The sequence below is a fragment of the Prunus avium genome, chromosome 8 (assembly GCF_965620075.1).
Source record: "Prunus avium chromosome 8, drPruAviu1.hap1.1, whole genome shotgun sequence".
Lineage (NCBI taxonomy): Eukaryota > Viridiplantae > Streptophyta > Magnoliopsida > Rosales > Rosaceae > Prunus > Prunus avium.
Genome location: NC_142291.1, coordinates 38044599 through 38070926, shown reverse-complemented (window position 1 = coordinate 38070926; position 26328 = coordinate 38044599). Strand labels below are relative to the sequence as shown.

Here is a 26328-nt window from a genome sequence, read left to right as displayed (position 1 = left end):
AAAAGAAGAAAAAAGAAAAGGGAATTGCAACATTTTCTACTGACACTAGTTGTTGTCCTCCATGCGCGTAATCTGATACCTTCCAGCTCACTCACCCAGTTGTTTTTGTTTCAAATATATATATATCATAGGACGTGTGGACAAGTTTGCAGCCAAATTTTTTTTGGGAAAAGAAGAAAAGAAAGCTCAAATATGGCCCTGCATTATTGCGCGCAGTCTTGTTATAGTCAAGGTTGCTAATGCATTATGCAGCAGCAGAAGACTATTGGTATGCATGCAGAAAACAGAAGATGGTGAATAAATTTTAGAACATGAAAATGAAAATGCAACGGAAAATATGGTGAATAAAAATCTTCTCGAACCCATTGGTATGCAGAAAAGAGGGAAAAGCCAGATGAAATTGAAAATTTTCTATTACTTTTCTTTAACTATTCCAATGGAAAACTATTTTCAACGAGGTCTAGTCTAATAAAAAAAGGGTCTTGACCTCGTTGGGATCAAGTTGAAATTCCATGGGAAAGAATCCAAAAGGAACCGCTCTGTCTGAATTAGATGAAACTCCGTGGCATTTGATTTTGGATGAGCATGCATTGGATGCAATATGTGGGTGGATGTGGAGCAAACACAAACATGCAGAATCCCGATCAGCATTCAAGTGATTGACACGAAGCTATGCATAGTCAGCATCAAAGTGAAATAAATAGATGCTTGAAACTTGTAGAACCAAAGCTCAAGTTCAACTCCTTCAATCTATAAATATATAATATCAGAGTGTGTGTGTGTGTGTGATCAGAAGGAAGCTAGCTAGAACAATGTCACACTGTCCAGGTAAGATTAATTGTGGGATTAATATACTTAAGTATTGGTTTATTAATTGTTTGTTACAATTAACTAATGTTTACAACAACAGGTAAACAGTCGTGGCCGGAGGTGGTGGGGCGTAGTGGGGAAGATGCAGCGGCAAAGATAGAGCGAGAGAATCATAATGTTCGAGCAATCGTCATGCTGGAAGGCTCTCCAGCCACCAAGGACTTGAGGTGTGACAGGGTCCGGGTCTTGATCAATCGAAACGGCGTCGTCATTACGCCTCCTCATGTTGGCTAGCTATACTTAGCTAGGGCCCAAACTAGTCCTAAATAAATAAAGGCCCAGCTGGATACCTTCCAGGAGTTATCTATGTTCCTTTTTAATGAATAACTTGCTATGATCAAATTTTATATATTGCTGCTACGAATATTGGAAAGGGGGAGGGAGGGGGATTTTCTCACACACACTGTGAAAGTGTAACTGGGATTTGAACTTGAGATCACTAATCTGTAAATCAATATTCTTTTTCATTGGATTAGACATTCTTTGCTAAAATTTTATATGGATAGAGAATGGAGATACCAAACACAATTATTTTGAAAGTTTACATAATTTTGATAAAATTCAATTCGATCATGTTGAGTGCTCTGAAAAGATTGAATGGTTGCGTACGCATGTAATGTAAGGACCCAAATTCACTGCACTAGTGATCTCTTTTCAATCATCAAAGACTTTTCTCCTCTTCTTTTTTGTTTTGGAAATTTTATATTCCCCGTTTACATGTTCTTACTGTCAAAAGTTGCATAATTACTAATTAACCCACTTTTTAACACCCCCCCCCCGGGTAAAAGCATCTAGTCCTTAACTGGGAAGAAACATTTGGAGATAATATTCTAATAATCTAATGGCAAGGTGCATGCGCGCAGATTAGGCTTCCTCATGTCTGGAACCTGTCTCCTTTGTTTTTTCTTATTATTTTATTTTTAATTTCATTTGCATTGTTACTTTGGGCATCAACCCAAATCATTTGCACGTGACATGCATGAACCATTGTCTTACGTTTAAGTCCTATGAGCAATGATAGGATTATCATATTTGTATGCCATCTTGTGTACCGTCTCACCAATCTATTAGAGAAGTGGTACACAAGGTGGTATACAAATAATGTCGTATATATATTAATTATATAGCTACTCTATGTGATAATGTCAATAGAATTTTAAGGGGAATTAATTTGTCCCAAGATCAAAGCCCAGGTCCTGTAAAGTTTCTTACCCCCAAAAAAGAGGAAAACAAAACCCTAATGCCAAAGTGAAAGTAGGTCGATCAGAGTGGTTTTAGTTTTTAATTATTGTAGAAAAGATACTTTTTCATATATGCAATTCACGGGTACAGGCCTTATATACAGGCATAGGAGGTAGGTAAATGGTTTTACAACGGTAGTGCAGTAATTATATCAAACCTAAATGCTGTAATTACAATACAATAAAGCTATAATTAAGATACAATAACAATGTAACGGAAATACTCCTTGAATGGGCATAACTATGATTGAATGTCATGATTGTGGTGGTAACTCCCTAACACTCCCCCGCAAACTTGACGCCGGATAGGTGACAAGGTTGGACACAAGATGCGCAAAACGGGCTGCAGGTAGGCCTTTTGTGAATACATCAGCAAGCTGATCTTGAGATGAAATGAACCGCACTTGATGACTTCCAGCAGTAAGACGTTCACGGATAAAATGATAATCAATAGCAACATGTTTAGTGCGGGAATGAAAGACAGGATTGGCAGCCATGTAGGTTGCAGATAAATTGTCACAATGAAGAAGAACTGGTTTAGAAAGAGAGAAGTGAAGTTCATGAAGAAGACTCTGAATCCAAATTGTATCAGCACAAGCATGGGCAAGTGCACGATATTCGGCCTCCGCACTGGAACGAGATACAGTGCGTTGCTTTTTAGCACTCCAAGATATAAGAGTCTTGCCTAAGAAAACACAATACCCAGTGGTGGAGCGTCGAGTATCGGGACATCCAGCCCAATCAGCATCAGAGTATGCGACAAGAAGAGAGGGGGCAGGAGAAAGGTGAATGGGTAGACCATATCCGAGCGTGCCTTTCAGGTAACGGAGAATGCGTTTGACAGCCTCAAAATGAACATCAGTAGGGGAGCCCATAAATTGAGAGACATGTTGAACGGCATAGGAAATGTCGGGTCGTGTGAAGGTTAAGTATTGCAAGGCACCCACAAGTTGCCGATAAGGAGTGGGATCTGAAAGTGGTGAACCATGAGAGCGTGATAGAGAGGTCTTGGAAGCTGTAGGAGTAGTCGCAGGTTTGCACTCAAGAAGGTTGCTGCGTTTGAGAAGATCAAGAGTGTACTTGTTTTGAGTAAGATGAACTGAATCCGGCAAATAAGAAACTTCAACACCCAGAAAGTAATGCAATCTACCAAGATCCTTGATTTCAAACTCAATGCCCAATCTGTGAATGAATGTACGGAGTTGATTGGAGTCGCTACCTGTAAGAACAATATCATCCACATAAAGTAACAGAATCATCATAGAATGTGCATCTTTGTAAACAAACATGGAAGAGTCAGCTTTGCTATTAACAAAACCAACACGAAGTAGGAATGAGCTAAAGCGATGAAACCAAGCACGAGGGGCCTGTTTGAGACCATAGAGAGCCTTATGAAGCTTGCACACATGGTGAGGGCGACTAGGATCAACAAAACCAGGAGGTTGTTGCATGTAGACTTCTTCAGTAAGAAGGCCATGGAGAAAAGCGTTTTTGACATCCAACTGTCGGAGAGACCAACCAGAAGAGATAGCTAAACTGAGCACAGTGCGAACAGTGGTAGGTTTCACAACGGGACTGAAAGTATCAAAGTAGTCCACACCGGGTTGTTGATGGTAACCCTTGGCAACAAGCCTAGCTTTGTGACGTTCAATAGTCCCATCAGAATGGCGTTTTACTCGGAAGACCCATTTACAACCAACTGTATTGAAATGAGGGGATGAGGGAACTAAAGACCAAGTCCCTTGTTTAAGAAGAGCATTGAACTCTTCAACCATAGCATTTTTCCATTCAGGAAAGCGAGAGGCCTGTGTGTAAGAAGTAGGTTCATCATCAGTAGTTAAAAAAGCAGCAAAAGCTTGAGGCAGGGGATAACGGGTGGAGAAATTGGCATGATATTTGGGATTGGGTTTATGTATCCCAGATTTCGAGCGAGTGTGGATCGGGCTGGAGCGTGAGGGTGGTGGTTGAGTAGAAGCAGTAGAAGGTGCAGAGGCAGGGGCTGTGTCCAGCGCTGCCGTTGAGGATAAGGAGGAGGACAGAGGCTCGAGAGCTGGTCCAACGTCTGGAGCAGTCAGGCAAGAAGGGACGTTGTGACTGGCACTGCCGGATGCTGGGAGCAGCATGGCGTGCGATCTGGAGAAGTCGGGGGCAGGGTTGGAGGATGGGATTAGAGGCACGAGATCAGGGGATGGAGGCGTGATGGCTGAGGACGGAGAGAGGGCAAGTGATGAGGTATGAGATGTGGCTTCGGGGTGAGTTAGGTTGGTGGATGAAGGAGGAAAAGGCTCATGGGCTGAAGGCAAAGAGGAGAGGGAGGATTGGGCCGCAGAGAAGGAAGGAGGGTTGGGCTGGGCCGTGGTGTGGGGTTGAGGGGAGGGGCTGGAGCTGGGCTGCTGGAGGTGTGGCTGGGCTCCTGGGGCTGTGGCGTGGGCCGGGTGCACTGTGGGAGGATTTGATGCTGGTGGGGGTAGCGGAGAGAGCAAAGGGTCAGGGTCAATGCCAGCAGGAACAATATCGAAGGTGTGTGATGGAGCCGGGGAGGAAGCAGCAACAGGGACAAAATAATAAAATCTGTCTTCATTGAAAACAACATGCCGAGAAGTGTAAAGGCGACCGGTTGGTGGATGGAAGCATCTATAACCACGATGACGATCACTGTAGCCAACAAAAACACACTCAAGAGACCGAGGTTGTAGTTTGTTAGAAACATAATCACCTAAGAAGGGATAACAAGTAGAACCAAAAACGCGAAGCAAGGAATAAGCAGGAGGATGACCAAATAATTTGTGATACGGAGAGACCCATTGGAGAACAGGAGTGGGTAGTCTATTGATTAAATAAACGGCCGTACAGAAGGCCTCGGCCCATAAATTATGAGGGAATTGGGCAGTAAGAAGGAGGGTGCGACCCATGTCAGCAATATGACGGTGTTTGCGTTCGGCCAAGCCATTTTGTTGAGGGGTATGGGGACACGAGAAACGATGAACAATACCATTTGTAGCACAAAAATGGCGAAACTGAGAGTTGTCAAATTCTTTGCCACCATCACTTTGAAATGTTTTGAGAGAGATGGAAAAATGATTGCGAACATACATGACAAAAGTGGAAAAATGACCAAAGACTTCAGATTTAAGACGCATGGGGAAAATCCAAGAATAACGGGTGAAATCATCAGTGAACAAGACATAGTAACGAAAACCAGAAATTGAAGCAGTGGGAGACATCCAAACATCCGAGTGTATTAAGTCAAAAGGAGCAACAGTAGAGTGTTCTATGGGAGAGAAAGAAAGTCTTATTGATTTTGCCAATGCACAATGTTTACAATGTTCACGTGGTAAACGAAAGGAGGAACCAAGTAAAGATTGAGAAACAAGAGTGCCGAGCACTTTATTGGAGGGATGTCCAAGACGGTGATGCCAGAGAGACGAGGACGAGACAACGGTGGTAAGAGCAGTTGGAGAGGTAGGCAAGAGCTGGGGAAAGATAGGATAAAGACCATCTTTACATGGGCCCTGAAATAGAACAACACCAGTTTTCAAGTCACGAATAATATAACCCCATGGAAAGAAAGTAATACTGACAAGGGAATCCTGAGTAAACTGAGCAATGGATAAGAGATTTTTACGAAGAGAAGGAACACGAAGAACGTCGAAAAGACGAAACAAAAAATTGCCAGAAGAAAATGAAACGTTACCAGAATGAGTAATGGGAAGGGAGTCACCATTACCAAAGACAACTTGATCATGAGGGGAAATAGTGGCGGAGGAAACGTTGGTGGAGCGACGGGCATCATTGGTCATGTGATTGGTCGCACCGGAATCCAAGTACCAATTAGGATCAGATGAGGCAGCAACATGCATGCCGGCGAAAGCACGGGACTGAGGGCACTGAGAAGCAATGTGACCGTACTGGCTGCAAGTCCAACACTGGACAGGGGAACGAGTAGCAGGAGACGGACCCAAAAGGCCAGAAGAGTTCTGATTAGGACGCTGGCGGCGGTTGGAAAAAGATGACGGAGGATTCGAGCGAGGCGAACGCGAGTCCTTGGGCGCACCGCGGGGGCTACGCTGATAGTGCTGGTGGGCATGGTGCTGGGTCAAAAAGGCAGTGGGCTGTGGGGAAGGCGAAATGGCAGCATGGTGGTGTTGCTGGGCTTCAAAGGCCAGAAGGCGGGCACGCAATTCAGCAAAGGAGGGTAATGGAGAAAATGTGGTGATGGCAGTGACAAGCATCGCATATTCCGGACCTAATCCCCGGAGAACATAAGTGACTAAGTCAATAGGAGAAACGGGAGAATTGATAGCACTGAGTTGATCCGCCAGATTCTTGGCAAGAGAGAGATATTCTGTAATTGGTTTAGAGCCTTTGGTGAGAGAGAGAAGCTGAAAACGAATGTGCGTGGCATTCGCAAGAGACTGTTGGGAAAAATTTTCCCGAAGACAATCCCAAATTTCCTTGGAGGTAGAACAGCCAACAACCTGAGAGAGGATGGATTCCTTGAGAGTGGAGCGAAGCAGACTCATGAGATAGTGGTCAGTTTGAAACCAAGTAAGATACTCAGGATTGGGCGTGGGATCAGAAGAAGGAATGTCGGTTGCTTTGGCGGAATCAGAGGAAGTATCAGGAGAGAGGAAAGGGGAGGGGCAGACATAAGAGCCATCAACGAAACGCCACCAATTTTGCCCAATAAGAAAGGGCTTGAGTTGACTTTCCCAAAGTAAAAAGTTGGATTCTGAAAGTTTGTAGGAGGCAAAGGAGGAGATGTTAAAGGGAAGAGTGGGACCAGTGAGAGAAGAAGACGAGGAGGCTATAGTAGAGGCCATGAGAGTAGAGAAAAAAAAAAGAAGAAAAGAAGCGAGGAAAAAGAATAAAATGCCGAGGCTCTTAGGCTCTTGATACCATGTAGAAAAGATACTTTTTCATATATGCAATTCACGGGTACAGGCCTTATATACAGGCATAGGAGGTAGGTAAATGGTTTTACAACGGTAGTGCAGTAATTATATCAAACCTAAATGCTGTAATTACAATACAATAAAGCTATAATTAAGATACAATAACAATGTAACGGAAATACTCCTTGAATGGGCATAACTATGATTGAATGTCATGATTGTGGTGGTAACTCCCTAACAATTATGAACTTGGAAAGAGGACCGAAAGAGCAAAAGTTGAATAAATGAATAAAAGAAAGGTCCATTTTATCATATTATCTAAACCCTATAAATAGCCAGCATCTGAGCCTTGATTGCGATACTACTTTTGCTTCAAACTTTGCTTATTTAAGAACCTCTCCTTATAATTCACTTACTACCTGATTCTTGCCACCCAAATCCCTATTTCCATATACAACAATGGCAATCACCAAAGGAAGTGCCTACCAAGTTTCTTGCATGATGATTGTCTTTGCTTTGTTGATTCTGACCTCCCCCAAGCCTCTCTTAGCTTATAGGCCCCTTAAGGAGGAGCAGAGTATTGCAGGAGTGAGAGAGAGTGTGACAAAAGCTCCGCTTGAAAGAGGGCCCCTTCCACCTTCCTCTTCCTCTCCTTGCACTTACATAAGTACCCCGGGAGGTAGCCATGGCGGGCATTGTGAAATCCATAAATGAACTTCGCAAACGGCTTGTGATGCAACCCTAGCTAGTACCCATGACTGATGGAGTATTGCTATTTGTACCATCTCATCTCAGCCGGTTATTTTCTATAGTATTTCTCACTTCTATTTGAGAGATATGAAAGACAAAATGGCCGGTTGATTAGATGGTACAATTAATATTATTCGTATCAATTACCTATGTATCATGTGTATATCTATGTTATAACTCAGTCCTAATGTCTAGTGTGTGGTGATGTGCGTGTTCATAATCAAATAAGACTGAGTTGCGTGGATATGCTCCTGTATTCTGTATGTCTTGGAATCTGTATATGGATTCACGGTAAATTAAGAATGTTATGCAATTAATAATATATTGGAACTTTTGTAGCTGCGTTACTGCGCCTAAAAATCAAGATTCCTTATATGTTGTAACTTGTAAGAAATTGTCTGGTGTTTACTTTATAGAATATGCCTATAGCTATAACATACGTTTTCTTGGATATTCTTTTAGCCCGACAAAATTCATTGTCTTTCTTTGGCTTACTGATGAATTCTTAAAATAATAACAGATGCTCCTTATGATGACCAGCTTTCTCTTTACTCTACTTTTCCTATTGTTTGGGATAGTGGGAGGACTTGGAGACTTTTCAAGAAAGTTACTAAAAATAACAACAACCCTTATCTCTGGCTTATTAATTAATTCATATATAGTACATAATCCGTGATCTAGGCTTTATTACAATAATAGACTACATCATAATTTAAATTTTTTATATATAGAAAATGCGATAGAATTTTGTTAGATTAATAGGAATAAAGAGTAAAAAGGACATAGAAGTGCTGTAAACGGAACAATATTCCCAACAACAATATGGCATACATGAGTCAAGCTGTAAACGGAACAATATTCCCAACAACAATATGGCATACATGAGTCAAACTTCTCCAATCGCCTAAGCTACCCAAAAAGCTTAAATCTTTTAGTACTGCACAGTTTTTTTTTATTACCAATAATGCTATTTATACCACCTTCATCATGGTGGCGAATAAATAAGGTACATATAACAATTCCCTTTCGCTACTCGAGAAAAGTATATATCTGCAGAAAAAAACGAACCAGAAATTGGATGAACAGAGAAGTCTATTGCATTCCAACTTAAGAAATATTATCTCCAGATATTGTCTTTTACGTAATTAGTCAACGGTCGTTAAAGTGATATATATACATGTATACAGTATATTACAATAATCATTAAAAATATGTCAAAGCTCTGGAGAAGTTTTGCATCTTTCTCATTGTGCACAAAACATAATATTGTTTTTGTATAGTACGAATGTGAGACAGTTGGTCGGTATTATCTTCAATCATTAAAGCATTGTTCCTAACTTACTACTATTATATAATTAAAGAATAATATAGTGATTAGTGAACCACTTTATAGCTTAACTATATATATATATATCATGGTACTTCAAGGCAAATAAAACATGCAATCTATATTTTATTTGCTCATTAAGTATTTTAATGTTATACTAATTAGTGTAGCGATTTAGAGCAAAGTAATTGTGAGGATCAGAACACGCTCCTTGTATTTTTACCCAAGAGGACAAATATATGCCAATAGCTAACTCAATTTATTTTCAACTTCCTTTCCCAGTGGTGCTCAAAAGGAATATGAGTTCAATATTTTTTACATATCTCACTGTATACCACATATATTATAAATAATTATATTGAGTGCACCTGTCACTAGATCAGGCCAACATGAGCTTTTTCTTTTGAATGGATTTTTGACCACATCCTTGAAAGTTACATTATAGTATTAGTATCTGTCATGCTAGCCTATGAGCATTTGTGAAAATAGAAGAAGTTTCTTATCTTCAAAAGTGCCTTTTACCATTACTAGTTAAATGTAGATAATTGCAACATTTTCTACTCACACTAGTTGTTGTCGTCCATGCGCATAATCTTATACCTTCCCTCTCACTCACCAGTTCTTTTTGTTTCAAATATAATAGGATGTGTGGACAAGTTTTGCAGACACAACTTTTTTTGCGAAAAGAAGAAAAGAAAGCTCAAAGCTCAAGATATTCCGGTCTTGTTAGTCAAGGTTGCTAATGCAGCAGAAGACTAGCGAAGATCCAGAAGGGCGTGTGTGGTGGAAATAATTTTAGAACACGAAAATGCCACTAAAATATGGTGAATAAAAATGGGTGTCGGTTTCCACTACTTTTTGTTTTTTAAATACTTTTTACTATAATATATAATTTTCAACAAATAAGTGTAATAAATAGATAAAAGAGTAGTGAGAACATACAATTTTCAACAAAGGGAATGTAAGTAGATAAAAGATGAGTGAGAAAATTAACTCCCATAATTTATCTTCTCGAACCCATTGGTTAAAATCCAACAGATATAATCTATAATATTTCATTTGAACTCAACTCATTATATAGCTGCCCTTAAAGAGAATCACAAATTTGGAGCATTCTGTATGAATTTCCGGAAAGTTTAACAGCATTGGTCTAAAGCAAGAAAGAACAAACTGCAAAAAAATAATTAAAAAAATCACAAGATCCATCTTAAACTGCCACTTTGAGGGAATATGATGACTCACACGCACAACATAGGAAGCATATTCGTAAAGAAATGCATAGACCAAAACCTAATTGGAGTCAGAGTCTTCGTGGATGGCTGCAGCATGATATAAAGAAACTCAGCGCTCCAATTTTATATTTGAAGTTTTGGTGTGCTGAAACTAGCTAGCTAGCTAGCTTGCTTTATTTGATTCTTGATCACGAAAATTTGGTTTTATTGGCTCTAAGTATATCTCTTGGAAAGTGATGTCTCTCCTCTCATAGTGCAATTCAATTATACATGCGCATGCACACCACTGATCATGATGATCGATCACTACCTATATGGCCTAAAGGTGCAATTCAATTGGCACTTGTATACGTTGGTGAGTTTTCGGTAAAGGGATAAGCCCGCGGCTTCCATGGTCACTACCATTGCTTTGCCTTTGCTGGGAACTTGCAATTCACAAATACTGAAGTTTACTTCTAGAATGAAACTCAGTTGCTTTGCCTCTCTAGGTTGACATCTTTGCATGCGAATGAAATTAATGTATAAAATGTCAACCGCACACACAAAACTAATAACAGATAGAGTCCGTCCCTCTCTCACACCATTTTGCACACTAACATGATCTTCTTGGGGTCTTTCCTTGGAAGCTAAATGACTAGTGGTGCCAAAAATACAGATTAAGGTGATCAATTTCAATATAGTTCACACGTGTTGACTTTTCTGGGTACAAATTTCATAAGCAGAGGTTACAGCTTACAAGTAAATACAAACTAGTGGAGACAACTTCCAACCAAATTGTAAGGCAATTGCATAATTTGAGTTATTTTTTTCATTTTCATTTTTTCATGAAATTATCTCAAACTAAATTGTGACTAGGCACTTGGGGTTGCGTCATGCATTGTGTCAGCTTCCTTTCTTTCCTAGGAACTTCAAGGTTGAAATTCCTGCCAAAATTCACGTCCACTTGCACATGTATATATATACACACACTATCAAATCGCTTAAGCCACACACCTCTTCTTCTATATCCTACTTTATATGCTATACAAAAGCCTTTTACGCACCCTTTTGATCACCATGAAAACTATGTACACTACCAAATTAACGGTGTTTATGTTGCTGATCATTTTCACAGCCAAATTACCTCCTAATGTAGCAGCTGCTCGGCCTTTGGATGACATGAAGCCGGCTGCCGCCGCGTTTGGTTCGAAGGTGGTGTATCGACCACAAGCTAGAGGTCAAGCGCCACCTGGTGGCCCCAACCCATGCACTCATATCCCCAGTCCGGGAAACGGGGGTTGCAACTGATTGATTATAATCAAAATCAAAACTCATCATCATCTGCTCCAGCCCTTGATCTATAATAGTCACAAGCAACTTGGTAAACGATGTATATGACTATATATAGCTGTAAAAAGATATATAGATTAATTGGGAACAAGGTTAGTTCATGCAGATTTATCACTTATCTGTATGGTATCCTTGGTACGTAGTACGAATTTCATTCCATATGTGTACAAATCCTCTAGTTAATTAGTAATATGTAAAGTAGAACTTAAGCCTTTAAGGCAATGCAATGATGTGCTTTCCTTTCCTTTCTTCTTAACGTTTTGCATTTATTCTTCTGCTTCTTCATATTGTTTTTTTGGTATATATTGCTTCTTCAATCTGATTATCCACAGTTTAGTTTCAGTTTTATCCAACGAAATGCATGCACTACTATTTCATATTTAACCAATTTGAATTAACTTCTTAATTATAATGGAGATGAAATAAATAACGAACACAGTTTCAACAAACCAGAAAAATAACTACTTTTTTATTAATATCATCGATAGTCTAAACAACAAAGAGAGAGGGTTTTTCACTACACACACTACTAATTAAGGTGCTATGAGGGTTCGAACTTAAAACCACTGGTCTGCAAGTCAATGTCCTTTTTCACTGGGCTAGATTCCATTGACAAAATAACCACTCTTTCATCCTTAACCAATATGAATTAGCTCCTCAATTAATTATTTGTTTGGTTAATATCATTATTATTTTTAATGATTGATAATTAGCAATGTTAATAAATAAAAGCCCCGCATTAGTTAAACCGAGTAGCCATTTTTACATATATATGCAGGCTGACATTTTAACCACAGAAAAAGAAGAAAGCTCGACAACACCACCATTAAGTAAGAAGCAACGCGTTGAGCCTTGACTTTAAGTGCCCTTTTCTTTGTCTTCTTGCTTCTCATTTCCAGAGAGGAAGTTGTTCCACAGCTACTTGCAACTTCATTGCACTAGCTTTTTCTCTTCTTCTTTTTTGTTTGCGAAATTTATATATATTTCCCCGTTGACATGTCCTTACTGTCAAAAGTTGCATATAATTACTAATTAACCCACTTTTTCCACCCCTACCCCCGCTGTAAAAGCATAATCTAGGCCACTACATTATAATTTTCCAGACAATATATGGTGGGAGACTCGGTTCTGGGGATTCTATTGCAGATGAATTAAACATTGTAGACTATATTTGTTTATTTTCCTTAACTGGTGGAAAGACGCATTTGGAGATAATAGCCGCATGTGCAATTAGGCTTCCTCATGTCCTGGAATCTGTCTCCTTTGCTTGCGTGTGTATATTTGGCAATAATTTAACAGAAAATCAAACGGTGAAATTGATGGAGTGCGTAATATTAATGAAATTGAAACCTTAGGACTCATTTCGATAATGACCTTAAACATGACGGAGTAAAATGTAGTCAATCCTATTCTTTTCATTCCGACAAAATCCATCGTCATTTGGCAGCACTTTGGCTTACTAAAGAATTAAAATAATTACTGATACTCCTTATATGACTAGCTTTCTCTTTACTCTACTTTTCCTATTCTTTTGGATAGTGGGAGGACTTAGATCATCTCCAACCATTGGGTAGAAACCCAAATTTTCAGTTTTGAGCTCAAAATTCTTCTCCAACCCATGTATTTTGGAGGGTGGAAATTTGAGAAATGTGAAATTTCGGGTGGAATTCCAATCCAAGTTTTGCCTGAACTGGTAATTTGTGTGGAGCTCTGTTTTGCAGCCCATGTGAAGAGGAAAAAGCGGTGGACTCCACGTGATAACAAAGTTGTCTGGCCAGCAACTCTTTTGCGCAACACGTGGCAGCTTCAGAAGAGAAAGACGTTGGAATCCAACGCCTGAAAAAAGCTGGGTGGTTTTTTTTTTTATTGCAAAATTTGGGTTGTACTTGTTTTTATTTTTCAGTGAAATTCTATTATGCTTTGGAATTTTAATTTTTTTAGGTTAAAATGTTCACAAAATTAAATCACGAATATTGAAACAAAAATAATGTCAAGAGAAAAATTTACGACAAAAATAAATTTGGGTTAATCATTCTTAAACAATTTAATAAAGTTGTGGACTCAAATTATGAGTTTGTAAGGTGTTAGGAAAAAAATATTGAGTCCTGAAAATACATGAATAGTTGTATTTTGGAGGGTGAAAATTTGAGTTTAGCCCCAATATGGTTGGAGATGGTCTTAGGAGGCTTTTTAGTTTCTGATTTCCACAAGAAAGTTAATTACTAAGAATAACAAGAGTCCTTATCTCTGGCTTATTAATTAATTCATATCTAGTACAAATCTTTATAGTGCTTGCTTGCATTGCACTACATCTATATCTGCTGTTGTTCTTGCACTTTCTCGTTATGCTTCTTTCCATTGAGATGTGCCAAGGTAATCTGACCAGAGCTGCCCACACTACAAATTTTGCACCATAGACCTTGTATTATGCTGTTCTTGCACTTTCTCCTTATGCTTATTTCCATTGAGATGAGAAGCCAAGGTAATCTGACCAGAGCAGCCCACATTACAAATTTTGCACCACAGAGGTGGCCCATTCTTCTTTGTATTCTGCTGTTCTTGCACTTTCTCCTTATGCTTGTTTCCATTGAGATGAGATGCCAAGGTAATCTGACCTGAGCAGCCCACATTACAAACTTTGCACCATAAAGGTGGCTCATTCTTCCTTGGAGCCTTTTTTGCGTTCTGTTGTTGCTCTTGCACATTTTCCTTGTGCTTCCTTCCACTGAGATGAGATGCCACGTCAATCTCACCAGTGCAGCGCACATGACAAATACTGCACCACAGAGGTGGGTCATTCTTCATTGGAGCCTTATTTGCGTTCTGTTGTTGCTCTTGCACATTTTCCTTGTGCTGCCTTCCACTGAGATGAGATGCCATGTCAATCTCACCAGGGCAGCTCACGCTACAAATATTGCACCACAGACGAGAACCCTTCATCCTTAAAACTTCATTTATGTTCCGTTGCTGGCCTTGCACGTTTTCCTTAAAATTCATAATAAGATTCCTTTTGAGTCTATCACCAGATACACCCTCTGCGACCTCCGTGGTTTTTCCTTTTATCTCCCTAGAAGTATATTTGCTGTTTTCAGTCCCAGTGAAATTAGGCTCTGCCTGTAATGGAAATGAGCTTCAAAAAGAAAATTGTTGCTTTATTGTTTCCACTCTTTACGGCTGAAAGATTAGTTCAACTAACATCATCAGATAGTATCTGAGATTTAACATATTTCTTCACCAAATTTGACCTACTTACCTCGCAAGCAATAGTTCTTTCCAAAGCTTCAGGTACATTCTCCTTTACATATCTCTCCACCTCAGCACGAACATCTTTGCTGACGAACAACAACTCCTTCCTCCACTTGTTGAACCAGTTGGTAACACTTTGGGGGTCCATGGTAAGGCATGGACAGATAAGATGTTTATAGACATAAAATGCACCATCAAAATGAGGTATCACCAACGATAAGGCAACCATTATCCTAATGTAATGCCACAGCGGGAGCCTGACATGTCCAGAATTGGCAAATAGGAAACACAAATTTCAGCATCTTATCCAAAAGGACTTAACTGATGTTTAACTAGGTAGATTTTTACTTCTATTGTTCTGAACAAACAAGTGAAAGGAAGTTTCTTTAAAGAAATATTTTTCTGAACAAAGATGGATGTGATATGTGACATTTGGTGAAACAAATAGAGTCTGTGAAGCTTAACTATAAATTACATCTGTTTGATTTTCTCAACAAACAAACAAACATCTGTTTGATACTATTGAAATGAATTAGAAAAAAGCAATTAGAGAATTTTTAAATAATCCTACGGTATACTTTAGGCATGTGTTCATCTACATCTAAACAGAGTATGGTTTCTTCATCTCGTCTGTGGAACTATTGGCTGAAGTTTGGTTTCCTTCCTACAATATCAATGGTTGAAATTTTGATTTCTTTTATTTACTTGGCAGTGAAAAGGTGCAATATGCGGTTAAATAAAACAACAGAATTACCGTTCTAGGAGCTTCAAGAAAGCATGTTCAAGGAGCAAAATCAATGAGAAGACAACCCAATAAGTATTCAACCTCTGAGTATCTGAAATGGAATTGGTCTCAATCGCCCTAATGGAACAACATCTGTCAACAAGGAAAACAATCTTGAAAGGATACATCATCAATCATCATCATTGTATTAACATGAACATTACAGTCCTAAGTCTATGGTTAAAATCTTTAAATCAAAGATAACTTTATTATTCTCAAAATAACTAATATAAAAAATTACAACCATTTTATTTTCCGTGCATTTGTATTTGACAAAAATTATGCAGAACACAATAAAAAAATTCCTTAAGTTTGTGTCTAGTTTCTCAGTCTTTAGATCTAGTACTTGGTTTCCTTTTGTGACTTCCTTCCCCTTCTTTCTAGGGGCTTTAAATGAAGCATCATTTTGATTTTTGACCCCAAAAAATCCTAGAGTAGAGGTTGTCCGCAGATTATATCTCATCAGAAGAACTAGATATATGAATGTGTGGAAGAGAGGCTTACAGAGGATACACCAAAGCAAGCAGAGGCCTACAAGTAAATCACAAATAACATGAAAACTTATCACATTCTGAGAAAATTTGATCAACTGTTTAAATGTGCCAAGGTTTTTCATCCTCGGAGAAAAAACATACCATGCAAGAACATCAAAGCATTGAAGAGAAATTTCTACAAGACCCACCATACCCATCTTGAGTTTCAGCTTCTTTGTTGGTCTCTGTTGTGTGGGATTGGAATTTTAAAGACTCGGCGAGAGACCCCTGTTCTTTTTGTGAACCAAAGACTTGTGTCGGTACAATGAGAACCCCAAAACCTTAATAACTAAGGTTCTTCTTTGGTTAGTACAATAATGTACAGGTACATCAAACTCTTTAAGGGCATATATGTCTATGCATTGTGTTTTGAGGGGGCATCTGGTGCTGGGGATACAAAAATGAAATGGGCATGTCGGTCTTGAGTGTTAAATTTCAAGCAACACCGATATCGTCCTTAATAACTAAGGTTCTTCTTAGGTTAGTACAATAATGTCGAGGTACATCAAGCTCTTTAAGGGCATATATGTCCATGCATTGTGTTTTGAGGGGGCATCTGGTTCTGGGGATACAAAAATGAAATGGGCATGTTGGTCTTAAGTGTTAAATTTCAAGCAACACCGATATCGTCCTTAATTTAAACATCTACAAAGCCCTATAGATATGAGGTCTAATCTCGGTCATATTAGTAGTGGAACCACTCATTATATATTGTATTTTATTTAGTCAAGTTTCCAATATAGGACTTATATTCTTCAACACGACCTCTCATATGGGACTACCACATAGTAAGCCACACGTAAAGCCAAGTCCACATCGAAGTCAAACACTCAAGTCCAACACGTGAACATCACGTATTAGGTAAGGAATAAAGATAAACATTCAAGTCCAACATTTAAACACCACATATTATACAAAACTTAACCCGTATTATAGTTCGTGGTTGCTTTGTCTGATTCATAAATAATATTTGGAGTCACAAGAGTATTCTTCATTTTTTGGCATAAAAGTGTGCATATTAATTTGCAGCACTTGTATACATTGGTGAGTTTAGGCAATGGGATAATCCAGCAACTTCCATATGGTCACTCCTAGGGTATACAAGATCCAATCCAATTTTAATTGGTTTTGATGATTTAGCGGATTGGATTGAATCTGTAATTTTCAAAACTGACATGATTGGATTAGATGACGGATTTGCTTATGAGAACCCAATCAAATCCAATCCAGTATGATTAGTTTTATGCTTATTTTGCTCTTGTAGGTATTTGTAGTTGAAAAAGTTATGAATATTTTAAGTCATGAAGTTATGTTTAATATGTTTAATTAGATTAAACCTAAGGATGAATGTTTAATATTTCATTATTGTCTTTTTTCATTATCAAAACCGATCATCCAATTCAATCCAATATCAACTGGATTGAATCATATTGGATTTAAACATCTAATTGATAAGATCGGATTGAAAAAATCACAATCCAATTTATATTAAATCAAATACAAATAAACTAAATTATATTGATTTCGAACCAACATACACCCACTACCATTAATTGCTTTGCCTTTGCTGGGACCTTGCAATTAAAAAATAGTCAAGTTTACTTTTAGCATTGAGTAAACTCAATTGGCATTCATCTGTGGGTTGACATTTTTGCATGCAAATGAAATTAATGTATAAAATGAGTGGTTGCCTTGTTCCCATTTTGCACTAACCGTATGATCTTCTTGGGGTCTTTCCTTGGAAGCTTTACATTTCTTTCCATTGACAGCTACACTTATAACAAATGAGTGGTTGCCTTAGAAACAGGTGCCAAAAATAGTGAGAAATTTCTCATGCTATATATATATATATATACAAACTAGTGGAGACAAATTAAGGTGATCAATTTCAATATAGTTCACACGTGTTGACTTTTCTGGGTACAAATTTCATAAGCAGAGGTTACAGCTTACAAGTAAATACAAACTAGTGGAGACAACTTCCAACCAAATTGTAAGGCAATTGCATAATTTGAGTTATTTTTTTCATTTTCATTTTTTCATGAAATTATCTCGAACTAAATTGTGACTAGGCACTTGGGGTTGCGTCATGCATTGTGTCAGCTTCCTTTCTTTCCTAGGAACTTCAAGGTTGAAATTCCTGCCAAAATTCACGTCCACTTGCACATGTATATATATACACACACTATAAAATCGCTTAAGCCACACACCTCATCTTCTATATCCTACTTTATATGCTATACAAAAGCCTTTTACGCACCCTTTTAATCACCATGAAAACAATGTACACTATCAAATTAATGGTGTTTATGTTGCTGATCATTTTCACAGCCAAATTACCTCCTAATGTAGCAGCTGCTCGGCCTTTGGATGACATGAAGCCGGCTGCCGCCGCGTTTGGTTCGAATGTGGTGTATCGACCACAAGCTAGAGGTCCAGCGCCACCTGGTGGCCCCAACCCATGCACTCATATCCCCAGTCCGGGAAACGGGGGTTGCAACTGATTGATTATAGTCAAAATCAAAACTCATCATCATCTGCTCCAGCCCTTGATCTATAATAGTCACAAGCAACTTGGTAAACGATGTATATGACTATATATAGCTGTAAAAAGATATATAGATTAATTGGGAACAAGGTTAGTTCATGCAGATTTATCACTTATCTGTATGGTATCCTAGTTAGTAATATGTAAAGTAGAACTTAAGCCTTTAAGGCAATGCAATGATGTGCTTTCCTTTCCTTTCTTCTTAACGTTTTGCATTTATTCTTCTGCTTCTTCATATTGTTTTTTTGGTATATATTGCTTCTTCAATCTGATTATCCACAGTTTAGTTTCAGTTTTATCCAACGAAATGCATGCACTACTATTTCATATTTAACCAATTTGAATTAACTCTTCTTAATTATAATGGAGATTAAATAAATAACGAACATGGTTTCAACAAACCAAAAAAATAACTATTATTTTATTTTATTAATATCATCAATAATAGTCTAAACAACAAAGAGAGGGGGTTTCTCACACACGCGCACACTACTAATTAAGGTGCTATGAGGGTTCAAACCTGAGACCTCTCTATTTTTTATATATAATATTTTTAATAGTCTAAACTACAAAGAGAGGGGCAAACTAACTACTATTTCCATCCTTAACCAATATGAATTATAATAACTCCTCAATTAATTATTTGTTTGGTTAATATAATTTATTTTTAATGATTGATTAGCAAAGTTAATAAATAAAAGCCTCGCATTAGTTAAACCGAGTAGCCATTTTCACATGTATATGCAGGTTGACATTTTAATGGCATGCAATGTAAAATGTCAACCACTGAAAAAGAAGAAAGCTCGACAACACACCACCATATTGCACTAATCTTACGTACGGATTCTTCTTGGGCTTTTCCTTGACAGGGACACTTATTCCTTGCATTAAAAATAGGTGCTGCTATTCTAAATGAGCAATTATTATCACTCAATCATCCATTTATAATCACTCAACATAACATAAGAGAGCAATGAATCCAAGTCCTCTGCCTTCAAATTAATAGTTGCTAAATTTGTTTTGTGGTTTTGAAAAGTTTCAACTAGGATTTGATCGGGTCGGCGTAGATATTTAAGGTGATGAGTCTTGTTTATATTAATTGACTTTGGTATAAAGTCATAACATAAGCAGAGATTACAATTTACAAGTAACTAAAATTAAGAAGAAACGCGTTGAGCTTTGACTTTAAGTGCCCTTTTCTTTATCTTAGTGCTTCTCATTTCCAGAGAGGAAGTTGTTCCACTGCTACTTGCAATTTCACAAGCTCTTCTTGCTTAAATATCTCAAATTCATTTTTATTTGCTTATTAGTAATAATATAGAAAACGATACACTGGGGACGTACAAAATATATATATCTAAAACGTGTGCGAATGGAAACAAAAAAATAGTGGAGATTCAAAATAGTGCAGACAACTTCCCAGCAAATTATAAGGCAACCGCATACTTAAGGGCGAAGCCACATTGGGACTAGTGCAATCTCAGCCACCACTTAGTTTTTATTTATAAAAAATATATATATATATATATATATATATATATATATATAAAAAACAGAGTATGTTGTTATTGTATAGCCCATATTAGTTTAACATATTTAATTACCACGTTCGGCCCTACCTAGCCAAACTTACGTTTCCTACAAGACTATGCCTTCTTTTGCAAACCCATTCCCAAAAGTTTTAATAAAACTATTATTATTATATTAGGCAAAGAGATTTTAATACATTTTTCTATTTTCTTGGCGAGAGCAAAGTTTCTCATTATTTTTCTCTCAAACTCAATATTATATTATCAAGTTTTAAAATTAGGTTAATTCATAGATGAATGATTACTTGGTTGCATATATGAGAAAAATATTTTTAATAGTATAGATGACGAGGTTGTTATGCAACGATTTCAAAATATGAAAACTTTTCAAGGACAATTATGAATTGTAATGATTTTTTTTAATGAATAGACAATAATATTATTTTTGATGTTTTGGTATGTCTTGAGTTCGAATTTATTATTATTTATATTTTGTGAGAAGCCCCCACACACATAAAATACTGGCTTGCATGCTGCTACTACATATATAGGTTGAGTTTTTTTTCATTTTTTTTCTTCGTGAAATTATCTCGAATTTGTGACTCGACACAATTAAGTGCGTCCTGCAATAGGTTAGCGTGGTTTTTCCTATGAATTTCTAGGTTGAAATTCCTGGGAAAATTTCACTTTCTCCCCACTTGTGTGAAAGTTGAAACTAAACCGTGTCATTTTACAATTTGTATGCGAGAGAAGATGGTTGATGAGTTTTGTGTTCTCAAAACTTGATGGGCAGGCCAGTCATTTCTTGGGAAATTTTATTAAATTTACATACATCATTCTCTACGAATGCTCATGGAAATTGTCCTCGGCCCTACCTTGTCAACTGGGAGTTAACCCAAACCACACAAACAAATCAAAATTCAGGGAACTAAGGAAAATACATACTTACATAGCACCGTCTAAATGTATCAAATTTTAAGGAACAGGTTTATGTCGGCCCTATGTTTCATGGGTCCGGTCTGGGTCTCCACTAGTTTTGGTCTGGGCTGGGAGGGCTGTTTTAAGAGATTCTATGATCGTTTTCACCAACAAATGAGGAAAACATTGGAGAGGCTAGAATGAGGAGGTTGAGTGAGGAGCTTATTTGAGGAGGTGAAATCTCACCATCAACAACTAAAAACAAAGCACATGGGGGGGTGCATTGGGGGGTCCACACCCCTTTTGATGGTGAGATGAGCCTCCTCAAATAAGCTCCTCACTCAACCTCCTCATTATAGAAGCTCCCGGAAAACATCATCTGCTACAATTTTGGGTGGTCAAGTTCCAAAGAAAGAGTTTGCCAACCTTTATAAGAATACAATCTATGTCTCTGTTTTAGTAATTTGACCTTTATTAAAAGAAAATAAAACAAGTAATTAGGAATTTACTTTAATAAAACAAAAATAAAAAAATATATCCACCACTCTTTCTTTCTCTAGGCGAGTTGACCAAAATAGCATTGCAATTGAGTGTTTAAACTATCGCTTGTATGCAAAAATAAAAATTATCTACTCTCGTTTACCTCTTTTTCTCCTCCTACAATAACTACATTGTCACCATCTGCATGTGTGAGGGTATTTAATTAGTTCTAAATAAAAGAGAAAAATAGATATTAACTCAAAAACTCAAGCATTCATTGATAAATAAATAAAAGGGAGTTTCACTAAAACACCCAAAATGGGGGCTGAAATTATAAAAAAACCCAACACCCAAAACACTTTATAAACACACCCAAAACCCATCATTACACACACTCAAAACCCATTTATAAACACACCCAAAAAATATACAATTGTTGATTTTGGGTGTGTTTCTATGTTTAAATAGTGCGTGGGTTTTTTTATAAATACATGTCTAGGATTGGGTTTATTTATAATAATCTATAAATAAAAACCATGTTTTACGAGCCGTAACACAGATCTTGGAAGTTTGGAAACCACTCTCCATTTCCAGGTAGTTAGATGTATATGCTTTCACGTTTTGATTGTTAATTAAGATGAAAGGTCCACATGCAGATGTATTGAACTTAGGTGATTACGCAGTTAAATTGAGAATAATATCGGTGCAACCGAAGATATATAAACTAAAGGAGGTAGATCCCAACCATCTAGGAGCGTAGGCCAAAGCTAGTCCTATTATAGTTAGTAAGACGTTCTTGGTGGAAATGAACTATAGTACTCCTGTTATAATCAGCAATTAATAATTATTATTATAGTAAAATTGTCGTTTTGCAGCATGCTTGCTATACATGCCAATACCATACTTGTTCTACATGGAACCAACTTTCCACAGTGGTCACCAAGCAAGAGGATAAATTAGTCATTCGAATTGTACCTTTTTGAAGGTTAATTACTTGAAACTTATGGTGAAAGATGACAAAGACAATAAGATCTTTAAAGTTTTAAAGAATAATTATAAATTTGATCCCTTTAGCTATGCCTCTTTGTCTGTTCGACATGTACCTACTCATATTGGAATTTGGAGTGGACCAACCTTTGTCTTATATATATGAACTTCAAAAGGGCCACCGTGATGATGTTAGCAGCTAAGTTTCCAAATGGATCATGCACTCACTCGAATGACTGACCAAAATCCAAATTCAAAGTCACGCAGCTTAATGAAAGAAAAGAACACAATACAATTTACGCTATTAAATTTGTGTTGTTTTTGTTATTACTTGTTACAGCTCAGCCTCTTGTTGTAGCAGCTGCTAGGCCTTTTGACGGCATGAATAAGCCGGTGACTCCCGGTGGTACGAAAGTGTCGTCTCTACCACAAGCTAGAGGTCTGGTGCCACCTGGTGGCCCCAACCCATGCACCAACATCCCCAGACGCGGTGACGGCCACTGCAGGCTGCAGCAAATGAAAACCCAACCCCATCATCTCTGCTTTCTAGTTTCTACAACTTGCACCTAAGTGGACTTGCCTTATATTAATTTTCAGTTATTGGAGAACAAAGTTAAATAATTCCCATGTAAACTCTCTTGTCCCAAAAATTTATGCTGTTTCATAGTCAAAATGTTTCAAATTTCAATGCATGGTGTGTGACAGATTTTTGTCTCTTCTTAATATTTAGGTTATTATTTCCTTTATTTTAATGGGCCTGGGCTGCAAGGACTGTTTGGGCCAACTGGCCCATTCCCAAAAGCGATTCCACAAAAAGCCGAAGAACACATGGGAAATCTGCTGGCCGCCTCAATTTTGGGTGGTCAGGTCGTCAGGGTCCAAAGAAAGAGTCACATCTGGAGGAATACTAATAATACCAATAATATAAAACGATAAATAAATAACCCTAACATTGAGAGATCTTGGAAGTTTGGAAGAAACCCACTCTCCTCACGTTTGTGAGCTTTCTTGTACACTTGCTCTGATTTGGAACCCAACTGTCTATGGTGAACCCTAGTTTCAGCTACAGACCCATATCAGTTTTCAGGTAATCGGATGCCTGCTATTGTTCTTGGCCTATATTTTGGAGTTTTGTAACCCAATTTTGTGCTTCCCAAAACTTCATAAGCTGCAAAGTGAGGGTCTTTTGTATGTGGATATGATGTATTCTCAAGATCTGCTTCATGGGTAAGCATAAGTTTCTCAAATTTGTCGGCTTTCAGTGCTGTGTATGTGATTTAATAGTGTTTTTTAGGTTCATATGAAGCTGATAGTTCTGTTCGAGATATCTTGTCAAAGATCTGATATTTTTGTGTAGAAATGAATCTATGAGATGAGCTGAATTTCAGAACTATACTTTGTGATTCAAGTAGTAGCTTGATTTGCTTGTGGAAGGTTTGCACAAAGATTGTGAATTTCTCTAGTTGGTCGAGAAAGAAATTTGAGAGCTATATTTGGTGGTTCTAAGGTAAGCAAGATAAGTATTTTGAGTTTCGTAGTTTTAGCATTTTCGGGTTGTTTGAGTTAGTTGTAGAAGGAGAAATTAAGATGGGTGAGAAATTTTGGGTGAATGAAGAAGACAGGGTCGTGGTGGAGTCAGTACTAGGTACTGAAGCATGCCAGTTCTTGACCTCTCTGGTTTCTGAAAATGTTTTGACAGACTTGGTTAGGCCGCCTGGTAAATTGGGTGTGCAGCAAGGGTTGTCCCAGCTTGTCAAAGGATCAAATTGGAATTATGTCATTTTCTGGCAGGTTGTCAGCTCGAAATCTGGTGGATCTGCCTTGATTTGGGGTGATGGACATTGCAGAGACACAAAGGATGGCGGAGTTGCAGGCGAGAATTCTAGTTTGGATGGCAGTTTTGAGGGAGTGCAGAAGAAAGAGGAGGTGAAAAAGTGGGTGCTTGAGAAGCTCCATGCATGTTTTGGTGGTTTGGATGAGGGTAATTATGCTAGGAGGCTGGATGGGGTGTCAGATGTGGAAATGTTTTACCTCACTTCAATGTATTATGCATTTCAACTTGATTCACACAGTGGTCCTGGGGAGTCGTACAAGTCCGGTAAATCAATTTGGGTTTCAGATGTGGGTAGTTGTTTACACCATTACCAGTCAAGATCGTATTTAGCAAGATTGGCCGGGTTCCAAACAGTGGTGTTTGTACCTATGAAATCAGGAGTTGTTGAGCTTGGTTCAGTCAAAGCAAATCCAGAAGAACAGAATCTAGTAAATATGGTCAGAAATTTATTTGGTGAATCTAGTTCTGTTCAGGCAAAGGCATTTCCAATGATTTTTGGACGTGAGCTCAGTCTTGGTGGTCCAAAATCACAATCGATCAATATTGCCTTTTCCCCTAAGATAGAGGAAGATTCTACATTTCCTCCAGAGTCATTTGAATTACAATCAGTAGGTACTTCAAATGGATGTCAAAGTGAGGATAGTGAAGTAAAACTTTTTCCGCAATTGAACCAAATGATGGTTGGAGGTTTCAGTGCTCCGACAATAGTTTCAAGTTTGGAGCTGCCTAAGGATGAGTCCTCAGCACAAATTGATGAGCGGAAACCCAGAAAGAGAGGGAGAAAGCCTGCCAATGGGAGAGAAGAACCATTGAATCATGTGGAAGCAGAGCGGCAGAGGCGCGAGAAGCTTAACCAGAGGTTCTATGCACTAAGAGCTGTTGTTCCTAACATTTCGAAGATGGACAAAGCCTCTCTTCTGGGTGATGCCATTACTTATATCACTGATCTTCAGATGAAGATCAGGGTCATGGAAACTGAAAACCAGATGGGAAACAATAATCAAAAGCAGTTTCCGGTTCCAGAGATTGATTTTCAGGAACGACATGAGGATGCAGTTGTGAGGATGAACTGCCCATTGGATTCTCACCCGGTTTCTGAAGTCATCAAAACTCTTAGGGAACACAAAATTGTGGCTCAAGAGTCTAATGTTTCAGTAACAGACAACGATAAGGTTATTCATACATTCTCCATTCCAACTCAAGGTGGTGATGCCGAGCAGTTAAAGGAGAAGCTGGTGGCCTCTCTTTCAAAATGATCCCACTGTAAAGTTGTGTTTATAACATGTATCTGTATGCATCTACCTGATATAAAATGTGGGTTTTCTTGTTGTTGACTAACTGATGAGTTTTCTCATCTCATCTGACATTGATGATTTGTAATCCAACTTCAGATTGTTTAGTTCATATATGCAAATGATATCGCGATAATTTCGAACATGTTCGGAAGATGTACTGAATCTATGTTATGAATTTATCTGTGTTTTTTGAAAGGCTTCTCAGTTACTGTTTTACTGTTTACGGTTTACGTATACACGCCCCTCTTAAATCCCAATGAACATAATACATTTGTACAGAAAATAATCAGATGAATTTGCCCGAGATAAACCTGAAGTAAGTCATAGTCATACGCTTTGCTATTCAAACTCTATTTTTTGAATGGAGTTGTGTCTGACTAATGAATAAATAATCCCTGTTTTTGGGAAGGATGGGAACTTTTGTCTACGGCTCAGCAGCTTAGCTCTGCAACTCAAGAACGCGACTTAATCAATCAAGAAAAGGGAAATTTTTGTCATATTAAAACCTGTTCTTATGCGACCCCAATTCC

General features: G+C 38.0%; 2 protein-coding genes across 4 annotated transcripts; one reads left to right on the top strand and one right to left on the bottom strand.

The window, feature by feature from the left end:
- Nucleotides 1–13863: 13863 nt before the first annotated feature.
- LOC110757452 (uncharacterized) lies at nt 13864–16508 on the bottom strand. Of its 3 annotated transcripts, none has more exons than XM_021959047.2 (5): nt 16310–16508; nt 16179–16205; nt 15645–15767; nt 14898–15147; nt 13864–14758 (listed from the first exon to the last, which is right to left on the bottom strand). In XM_021959047.2, the coding sequence occupies exons 1-5, from the start codon at nt 16363–16365 to the stop codon at nt 14042–14044; spliced, it is 1173 nt and encodes a 390-aa protein (XP_021814739.1). In that variant the 5' UTR covers nt 16366–16508; the 3' UTR covers nt 13864–14041. The 3 variants fall into 3 exon arrangements, with proteins under 3 accessions (XP_021814739.1, XP_088101221.1, XP_088101222.1); XM_088245095.1 differs by having other exon boundaries at nt 16021–16205; nt 16310–16505; XM_088245096.1 differs by having other exon boundaries at nt 16021–16205; nt 16362–16505.
- A 7094-nt stretch (nt 16509–23602) lies between these two features.
- LOC110757494 (basic helix-loop-helix (bHLH) DNA-binding superfamily protein) lies at nt 23603–25993 on the top strand. The gene has a single exon (XM_088246136.1). It carries the CDS (start codon nt 24257–24259, stop codon nt 25757–25759), a length of 1503 nt encoding a protein of 500 aa, XP_088102262.1. The 5' UTR covers nt 23603–24256; the 3' UTR covers nt 25760–25993.
- The last annotated feature ends 335 nt before the right edge of the window (nt 25994–26328 follow it).